Source organism: Priapulus caudatus, unplaced genomic scaffold (assembly GCF_000485595.1).
Source record: "Priapulus caudatus unplaced genomic scaffold, Priapulus_caudatus-5.0.1 Scaffold2828, whole genome shotgun sequence".
NCBI classification, from domain to species: domain Eukaryota; kingdom Metazoa; phylum Priapulida; class Priapulimorpha; order Priapulimorphida; family Priapulidae; genus Priapulus; species Priapulus caudatus.
This window is the reverse complement of record NW_014579889.1, coordinates 21,030-30,995: the sequence shown is the minus strand read 5'-3', so window position 1 is coordinate 30,995 and position 9,966 is coordinate 21,030. Positions and strand designations below refer to the sequence as shown.

The 9,966-nt window shown below is 44.5% G+C and overlaps 2 protein-coding genes across 2 annotated transcripts in view; one reads left to right on the top strand and one right to left on the bottom strand.

The window, feature by feature from the left end:
- Positions 1–1,366: 1,366 nt before the first annotated feature.
- Positions 1,367–6,284, bottom strand: LOC106819102 (TBC1 domain family member 7-like). Its single transcript, XM_014823765.1, has 7 exons — positions 6,203–6,284; positions 5,734–6,029; positions 4,032–4,216; positions 3,436–3,579; positions 3,167–3,312; positions 2,400–2,532; positions 1,367–1,821 (listed from the first exon to the last, which is right to left on the bottom strand). The coding sequence occupies exons 2-7, from the start codon at positions 5,927–5,929 to the stop codon at positions 1,735–1,737; spliced, it is 891 nt and encodes a 296-aa protein (XP_014679251.1). The 5' UTR covers positions 5,930–6,029; positions 6,203–6,284; the 3' UTR covers positions 1,367–1,734.
- A 153-nt stretch (positions 6,285–6,437) lies between these two features.
- LOC106819101 (unhealthy ribosome biogenesis protein 2 homolog) overlaps positions 6,438–9,966 on the top strand; it is an 11,921-nt gene continuing 8,392 nt past the window's right edge. The window contains exons 1-6 of the mRNA XM_014823764.1: positions 6,438–6,463; positions 7,567–7,717; positions 7,963–8,077; positions 8,506–8,643; positions 9,144–9,287; positions 9,493–9,635. Of these exons, the coding sequence (XP_014679250.1) occupies positions 6,442–6,463; positions 7,567–7,717; positions 7,963–8,077; positions 8,506–8,643; positions 9,144–9,287; positions 9,493–9,635 (713 nt within the window). The 5' untranslated portion in view covers positions 6,438–6,441. The remainder of the gene's footprint in view (positions 6,464–7,566; positions 7,718–7,962; positions 8,078–8,505; positions 8,644–9,143; positions 9,288–9,492; positions 9,636–9,966) is intronic.

Here is a 9,966-nt window from a genome sequence, read left to right as displayed (position 1 = left end):
AAACGAGGATTGATTTTGAAAGCAGCAATTGCTTTTGAAACCGGACATCGATTTTGAAAATGGTAATTGTTTTTGAAGATGGGATTTGTATTTGAAAACGAAAAATGGTTTTGAAAACTGAAAGCTATTTTGAAAACGTTTTTAAAATTAATTTCATTTCGAAAACCATATTTAAAATTTGAAACCAATTTTTAAAATTTCTAAATTGAACTATAAAACCTCATTTCAATTCCAGTAATTTTACAAATTGCAGTTTTCAAGTTTAATCCTTATTTTTGAAATTGGTTGTTTGCATTTTCAAAATGAATCCTCTTGTCCAAATTCAGATGGTTTTCAAATTAATTTCTCGTTTTTTTTATTTGCTTTATATTTGCAAATTCAGTTCTATTTTCAGACTTTTGTTCAGGTTGTGCTCATATCTCATCTAAAAGCAATATGCTTTGTTTCAGCAATAGTATTTGTTAATGTCTTCCAACTGAGTGTTTAACGCATCTAATGTCCTTTAATAACACATACAATAGTGAAAAAATGTCTATTTTTGGCGATTACTTTGAATAAAAACAATTTTTAATTTAATATCCAACTTGATTGTTTCGTTTGAGTTATACCGATCAGGTGTAAACACGGAGCTGTATATAACAACATATACTCACGCATGCACGCACGTGTACGTGCACACGCACGCACGAACGCACGAACGTGTACCTGCGCACGCGCGCACGCACGCACACACTCATGCACGCACGTGTACGTGCACATGCACGCACGCACACATGCACGCACGCACACATGCACGCACGCACACATGCACGCACATGCACGCACGTGTACGTGCACACGCACGCACGAACGCACGTGTACGTACACACGTACGCACGCACGCACGCACGTATACGTCCACACACGCACGCACGTTTACATACACACACACGCACGCATGCATAATAAATCGGTAATAATCGCTATCGGGTGTTGTCGTGTAGACGCTACATAATCGTTAACTCGAGTTGTCGAGTTAGCTTAACTCGAGTTAAGGTTCGTCGTGTAGACGAGGCTTATAAGTATGATAAACTCGCTCTCTCGCTCACTCGCTCCCTCACTCGCTCCCTCGCTCACTTGCACCCTCTCTCACTTACCTGCTCCCTCACTCCATCTCCCTTGCTCGTTCTTTCTCTTCCTCACTCGCTCTCTCGCTCTCTCTCGGCATTACGATTGCCATCATACACCCACGATTATCACTGCCTCTACATCTCCCTCTCTCCCTCCTCTACCATCTTTCTAGTCAGACATCTTGGCTATTGAGCAGACACGCCACGCCGCAGATATGTAGCAAATATAGCACATGAAAAACAGCCGACATATAGTATTAGTGTGACATCAACGCTGACATTTTTTTATTATTCGACTCATTTCATATTTACAATCGAACCAACAAACATTCTAACAAAACAATGCTTAAGTGTATACAATATATATTCCATGCGAACTATGCAGACTGAACCAGATGTCGGTCCTGCTAGCCGTGCACGTCTCAACCTGTTCGCAACTCTCCCGATGCACACGCTCTACTCTCCGCACATAAATACTTCGTGCATGAATTTTATAGGCGCGGCAACATCAGCCAGTCGATTCCCAGTCCTTTAAAGCCATTGCGAACCTCCTTAGAAACGTCTGACTCAGTTCTCATTCCGCTTTCCGGGTAGATCCCCCCCCCCTCCGCATGTCCTCGCGGCGCTACGTGGACGGCATCAGCAGGCAGCCGCCGGCCTGCCACATCTCCAGGGCCTTGCTGACGATCATGTCGGCCGTCTCCTCCGGCAACTAGAACAATCAGAAATTTTCACATGACATTTGCGGGGGGTGGGGGTGCACTTTTCACAGATATTTCTTCCCCATTAGATTATAGCTACCGACCAATTTTACAATATAATTTCATTATCGAGGTCTGGTTTTTCTAGATTCGAGGACGAATTCACGCCAATTTGCTCGAGTGAAACGAACAAATCTGCTCATAATCCAACAAACGAAATATCAGAAGCGATCGATAGAACATCTGCAGAGCGACTCGGGCCCCCGGATTCCCAGATATTTTCTCTAGATCGTGAGCCCCACGTGTAGGGGTGGGGGCTGGTCTATAATCCTATGGGTCGTTGGTCCTACGGTTCGGGTCTATAATCCTACGGTTCGCTGGTGTGGACCGTAAGACCAATGACCCGTAGTACCAACGACCCGTAGGTCCAACGACCCGTAGGACCAACGACCCGTAGGACCAACGACCCGTAGGACCAACGACCCGTAGGACCAACGACCCGTAGGACCAACGACCCGTAAGACCAATGACCCGTAGGTCCAATGACCTGTCGGACTATAGAACCCGAACCGTGGGGGTTGGTACACACCTCCTGCTGTGTGCACAGCACAATGTCCGTGACATGCTGCTTGCCCAGTATGTGTCGCTCCAGCGAGACCAGCAGAGCAACACTTATGAAGGCCATCACCTTGAAAGATCCGCCAATGACAATGTCCCACAGTCTGCAAGAACCAACGCGACGTCGCTTACGCTCAACTCATGCCGACCGAGAACCAACGCAAGATCTGTTGGCTTGTTATTTGTGCATCTCGTGTGTAACCTGATTCATGTTTGTAAGTACACCTCCCCAGTCCTCAATAGCTTATATAATCAGAGCCTATACACACCTCTGACAATAAAATATCATCACATATATCCTATTATCACATTTACATGATAAGGACGATGTTAGAAGATATAAAGATGTAAATAATACATCGATCTGCATTCGATTAAATCACCCAGCATTCAGGCCTAAGATAAAATATTGCTTGTTTCCCCTTTACCAACCGACTCGCCAAAACGCCACTACTCGACACATTTTATTGGCCGATTAAAACAAAAAAATAATAATTTCGTTTCGCCAAAAAAAAAAAAATAATTCGTTCCGCAAAAACATATACACAAAACAGAATATACAATATACATACACACATCTTGTCAAAACAAATAAAAACGATTTTTCACCTACCTACCTACTCGGTACCCTGAGAGGCGAGTAGGTAAAGGGGAAACAAACAATTTTTAAAGGGTGGCCTCACTATTGCACCAACACGAACAAACACACATTTGAGCTGAGATGCGCTACATGCTCACCGTTCTATCGCGCCTTCGGGCAGAACGCCCGCAAAGCAACACAGGTACCAATTGTGAAGAGGAAGAACGTGAATGGCTTTGGTTAACACTAGGTGAGCATGCAGTTTAGGCGCCTCCTTCTTAAGAAGGTCTTCCGTTCTCTGCACCTGCGACAAAAAAAACTCGTGATAAATAAATCGGTGCTGCTGTGTTCACAACCCATTGCGTAGATCTAGCGAGAATGTCTTCTACACTAAATAGCTGCTTTAATAATAACGATTTAGACTTACTAGTAGACCTATGTAGTCCCTGTACTTGTCTTCCTGGATTCGTACGAATCCACGGGTGAGGCAATAAGCATCTACTGGATTGTCAAACAACTCTAGGAAAACACTGGCTATCTTCACAAATGCCTGTGATTTGCTCTCTTTTTCCTAAAACAAGTCAATTTACTTCATTTGTATACTTGAAAATTTCATAGATCATACCAAATGCAAGAATTTCTAACACACCAGTCAGTGAGTTCACTATTAACTGCCATTTTAGTACATAAATAAGATATGACAATTAAGAATTATCGCGCATGAGGAATTGCAATATAAACAATAAATGATTAAATTTCAATGGCCACAAATGTATTGATCACAAAAATTTTGAAATGAGGCTATTATTATTGAACACATTATATGAGACTATTGTATCAGAAAGTGTAGTTTATTGATGGAAGAACATTGATTTTCGTCAGCGGTGTTTTGGACAAATTTCTGAGTGGCGGCCGAGAATTTGAGCGAGGCGGCCCGCCCCGCTCGTGTCGATGAAGGGGAAACACTGTGACCCTGCGCGGTCACAACACCAGCCGCATGGTCCGCAACCCTAGCTCACGTACGAAATTGTCATCATCGAAACCTAGGCAGCCATCTTCGGCGCAGGCCATCTTGAGGAAGACCCAGGAGGTCGGCGTGGAGTCGTCGACGCGTCGCATCACGCGCAGCGCGTGCTCAAGGTCGTGGTACTGCTGCGCCCGCTGCTCCGACACAAACTCATGGATGCTATGATGCGGCGGCAGAACACCTGGGAGCAACGATAAGTCTGTTAAAAACGAAGCTGAAATAAAACACAAGCTAAGAGCTAAATTAAACACAATTGCTAAAAGCTGAATTAAACACAAGCTAAACCTGAATCAAATACGTAACACCTAACGGTAATGCTAAGCTAGTTAACACAGACCTGAAATTAACCGCATATTTAAAGCTGAATTAACAGACACCCACCCATTACCTACACATCTCACACTGACACTAAAGCACTTTAGTTGCTAGAAAACATTACAGCTATACCCGCATAGAATATCATAAACAAATATTAGCACACATAACACTCACAGCGATTCAGTATAATACTGTCAGAGAATATGCAGTAAATTTGAAGTTCCACCACCGTGATATCGTCTGGACCACCATAAGAGCAGTGTTATCAACTGCCAGGAATTCAGTGGTTAACCTGTATTCATCTTTTCCCCTTATTCAACTGTAGTCAACCCTACTTTAGAATACGGGCACATACAAGATGGCATTAGGATTAGGTTAGGGTTGCATAAGAGTTTGCTTGAGTTAAGGTTAGGTGAGGTCAAGTGAGCTGAGTTCAAGTGAGAGTTGAGGTGAGGTGAGGTGAGAGTTGAGGCGAGGTGAGGTGAGGTGAGGTGAGGTGAGGTGAGGTGAGGTGAGGTGAGGTGAGGTGAGGTGAGGTGAGGTGTGGTGAGGTGAGGTGAGGTGAGGTGAGGTGAGGTGAGACTGAGAGGTGAGGTGCGGTGAGGTGAGGTGAGGTGAGGTGAGGTGATGTGAGGTGAGAGGTGAGGTGAGATGTGAGATGTGAGGTGAGAGATGTGAGGTGAGAGTTGAGGTGAGGTGAGGTGAGGTGAGGTGAGGTGAGATGAGGTGAGGTGATGTGAGGTGAGGTGAGGTGAGGTGAGAGGTGAGGTGAGGTGAGGTGAGGTGAGGTGAGGTGAGGTGAGGTGAGGTGAGGTGAGGTGAGGTGAGGTGAGGTGAGGCGAGGCGAGGCGTGGTGAGGTGAGGTGAGGTGAGGTGAGGTGAGGTGAGGTGAGGTGAGGTGAGGTGAGGTGTGGTGAGGTGAGGTGAGGTGAGGTGAGGTGAGGTGAGGTGAGGTGAGGTGAGGTGAGGTGTGGTGAGGTGTGGTGAGGTGAGGTGAGGTGAGGTGAGGTGAGGTGAGGATTACGGTTACTGCTAGCTAAGTTAGGGTTAAAATTAACCCATCGTTATTGGGAAAAGGTTACGTGACAACAAATGTATGATGATGATGATGATGATGATGATGATGGTGATGATGATGATGATGATGATGATGATGGTGATGATGATGATGATGACGATGATGATGGTGACGATGATGATGGTGATGATGATGATGATGATGATGATGATGATGATGATGATAGCAGTAGCATTCACAATGACGAGTGGTGGAGGTGACGATGATAATGGTGGCAAGTAACCGGATGGTAAAATCAACTCATGCCCATATATATATAGTGACTCCGCACACATGACTCAGATGACGTCAGAGTAGATTACCGAGCAGCACTTTCCACACGAGTTCCCGGAACATGGACGGCACGGGGAAGCGGAGGCAGTACTGTGCGAGGCGCTGCAGTTCAAGCGGCTGCTCCTTCAGCAGGATCTCCAGCGACTTCTTCTCCTCGATGCCGCGAAAGCCCACCTTCTCGTAGTAGTGCGAGCGGAAGTTCCTGTCGTCGCCGACGGTCACCATGCTTCGTGTTACGTACCAGCCCACGTTTAATGACACAGACTGTTGTTGCTGGTGGCAGCGCGCCTTAGTTGAATGGCAAGAGCATCAGTTTCCTGGGCCCCTAAAGTTGATAAAATATTATAAGAAGTGACATAATCGCAGGCGCTATTAAAGATATAGTATCAGAACTGCTACTACTACTACTACTGAGTACAGTGACGTGAAATAGGGGGCCAACGTATGGACTACGTATACGTGATGTATCAATAACATAGAGCCGAGATCGCGACTTACAATTACATGTACTTAATTTTCGCCCTAAAGCAATTAAGGTTCACTGAAATACAACATAAATCATCTGAGATTAGCTTTATACCACTAAACTGACAATTTACACACACAGGCACTTGAAGCGTTTCAATAAGATATAAAAAAGATAATGCAAATAAATACGAAATCTATTACCAAAACCCACTGTTTACGTAAAGCACCGCCACCTCTCGGTTACTTTGTCAATTAATCTACGAACCAACATGTCTGCGCCCATGCTGTCAGGTTGTGCATGCGTGATCAATATAATTTGGCTTATTACTAAGTTACAAGTCAATTATATAAGTTAATATTAGTTAATATAAGTTATGCACTAAGTTATGATACTAACTTATGTATCTACGCAATTAGTAAATTGGTTATGAATTTGTAGACCAGTGGCAGTGTGACTGTTACACTGACACTGACAGTCACTGACGCTGAGAGGGTCTATGTCCCCCAGGGGCCAGGGTACTGCCGGAACGTACCCTGGGTACGGTCCGGTATACCGGAACGTACCCTAGCTGGTACCAGAGCATATAAATCAACGTGATTTATATGCTCTGCTGGTACTATCTAATAAGTAATAACTAATATGCCGGACCGTACCTCGCCTACTCCACTAACGAGTCTAGGGAGTCGCCTACGCCTACTCCCTAACCCTAACCCTAGCCTGCGGCAGTCAATGTACGCGGGCTATAGTACTAGAGCTAACCCTAACCCTAACCATATCAGATAGTTACCAGGGTACGTTCCAGTATACCGGACCGTACCCAGGGTACGTTCCGGCAGTACCCTGGGGGGCATAGACCCTATGAGCGACAGTGGCTGCAGGAAGAAAATATGAATGTCTATAACTGTTTGCTTCGCTTCCTGCATGATATCTATTTGCGTTACCATTGGCTCCAACTTAATTTGGTGCACGTGTATCTTTTAATTTCTTGTAGATGTGACATTTTCTTACTGTCATTGGGAGCAATATGCTACATGGTGTAGAATAACACTTTTTTGAATGTTACAAATATGGCCAAGATATATCATGTGAATCTGAGTTTGTTAAGTTCATTACTTTTCAGTTGCACGATTAAGTTTGTGAAATTAGTGCGATAAAGTGGCTCCACCTGCAGGAATATCGGAGCTTGGGCTGATAGATAATGGTGAGGTTAATTTATGTTGGGGAAGAGTTAAGACGTACACCATGAGATGACACGTGCATGAGGTCACTCAGGTGTCTATGATGGTAGCTGTGGTCCTGCAACCAGTGATCCCCAAACATCAATCATCTGCCATTAGGCAAGGTCGTACAAACATATTGTTCTTAATGCATAGCATTTGTTCTTTGACTCTAGGTTTGTACAGCAGGCTCAAGGATAGAAGTTTGTCATGCACCGATCGGTTAAAACTCGCAAGATTTGGTTGGAAGACACCTGCTGTTTTCGTACCCAACAAAGAGCAGGTCATTTTAGACTGGCTTACCGGTCTACTTGTCAATAAGAAAAAGTAAGCTGCCCCAATCAATCCGCTCATCATATGATCTGCCATTTCTAATAATAATATATAGGTTTAATGGCAGAATATTTACAATGTTAGGAATGATAGTTTCTGATCCTTATGCTAACAACAGTAGATTATTAACAAAAACACGGCAGTATACATTCAATATTCAAATGGGAATGTTAACGTTCGCGTTCTCATAACGAAGTAATATATGTTAAAGGTTTCTGTATTCCTTATTCTATTTATAGGTTTGGCCTGAATGATTCTGATGTTGAGCAGGTGTGGGCAACTCTGCACGACATCCTGCAGACGAAAAAATATGCTAGAAAGACTAACATCTCGATCAAGAACTCGTTTACATCGGTAATATATGGGTTTGGAACAAACTGTTTTATCATCCATATCTCCACGCATATATTAATAATATATAACTTTAACTTACCATAAGCCATCTAGTGTGCACCCAGGAGCAATTCCTGGTTCTGAGGATATATAGCGCGCTAAAAGACTAAGTCTATTAACAGTATTTATTGTTGTTGTTATTTTAATAATAATTATGGTTATCATCGTTATCATCATGACGATCACTGTCATCATGACCATCATTGCTATTGTCATTGTCATCACCATCGTTGTCATCGTCATTATCATCATCACGACCATCATCATCATCACCATCATCATCATCACCATCATCATCATCACTACTACTATCATCAGCGCCACCCTCATCATCACTACTACTATCGTCATTGTTGTGTTGCTGGGAGCTTCATGCGCGTCTGTGACAGGTGCTTGCTGAGTACATCACTCACTACGGCACGCGTGACGTGAGCGTGGGAAGCCTCGCCAGCGTGCTGAGATGCTGCCACGTCATCCTCACCTCGACCACCATGTCCACACTGTTCACAACTAAGTTTGATGCACTGGTGAGTGATCGCATCGATACAGGCGAGGATGTAAGTTGTAACGACAAACAAGCACGATTTAATGAAATCTTGTCATAGCTCACACTCCTTGGGGGGAACTGCTGGGAGCGTAACTAAACACTGGCACAGTATACCTGGTTGCAAGTATGAACAGAGGTTACCCACCTTCAAGTTGAAAGGGCATTATGTTTTATTACCATGTCAGCTTGTTCAAGTGACTTTAGATAGAAGCATATGCATACCTATCGGTGTACGTAGACACTTGATGTTAGCAATGTCAATTGGGTAGTGACTATATAGACTGTTCGAGCTTGCTATTACTGTTATAAAACCAAATGCTTGAAACTGATATACAGTATCATTTGTGCATAGTTATCAGGTGCTGCCAACCACAATAACCTATCAACATGCATGCTTCATAGCAAATTGAAAGTGTGAGTTGTATTTTCCTCATCCAGTTCATTTTGTTAATACACATCATTCGTAATTTACGTTTGCAGGTGGCGCTAGTAGCCGCCCTACTGAATACGGCTGCCCACCAGCTGAGAGTTGGCACGACGACAAGTGAACAACTGCGCAGCATTCTCACATTCGTTCTCCCAAAGTTTACGACGTTGGCGACAAAGCAAATCAATCAACGACAGGCAAGTTGGAATTGGTCAAGTTTGTCTGTAAGAATGAGAAGCAGTAAGCTGTGTAGTGATCGCAGGGCAGTGTGGGGTGGGAGGTCGTGCGTGTGTACACATGTGTATTATGCACCCGAGCGATCCCGAAGTTGCGCCCTACTACCGTTTGGCTATTTCCGGAAAAAGTAGTATTTCTCCCCGATACACGATTCGCTATCTACAGGTGCTGACGTGGCTCACCGACAAGCTGCTGACGCCATCTCTCTACGTCATCCGTCGGATGGGTCGTCATGGCGACGGCGGTCGCGAGTCGTCTGCAGTCCGCACGCTGCTGCAGCAGCTCGTGGATTCGCTGCTGCTTCACGAGTAAGTTTCCGTGTCGGGTGCGACGTGGATGAGCGCCATCTGTGAGGAGGGGGGAGAGATTTCAGTAATAGAATGAATATTGAAAAATCCACGCAGCACTCCTCAGCGATGGTTTTGCGATTTATCGTTGAGGACGACGACTCGGCCTGTGATATGCCTGTGCTTCGATGCACTTATGTTGGTATGCATGCGTGGGTGTGCGTGCATGTGGCTGTGTGCGTTGGTGCTTGGACGTATACTTGTGTAGGTGCATTCGTGCATGTGGGGTTGCATGCATAGATTGGCGTATCATGTACTTCTCCTAGTCGAAGAAAAAGAAAAGCTGTTAACT

Bases quoted from the DNA above. Each gene is read 5' to 3' on its own strand.
- LOC106819102 (XM_014823765.1), bottom strand. From the start codon at position 5,929: ATGGTGACCGTCGGCGACGACAGGAACTTCCGCTCGCACTACTACGAG. The intron at 4,217-5,733 runs GTAATCTACTCT...CGTTGCTCCCAG, and splicing joins CGTGTGGAAAGTGCTGCTCG to GTGTTCTGCCGCCGCATCAT. The intron at 2,533-3,166 runs GTGAGCATGTAG...TGGTTCTTGCAG, and splicing joins CCCGAAGGCGCGATAGAACG to ACTGTGGGACATTGTCATTG.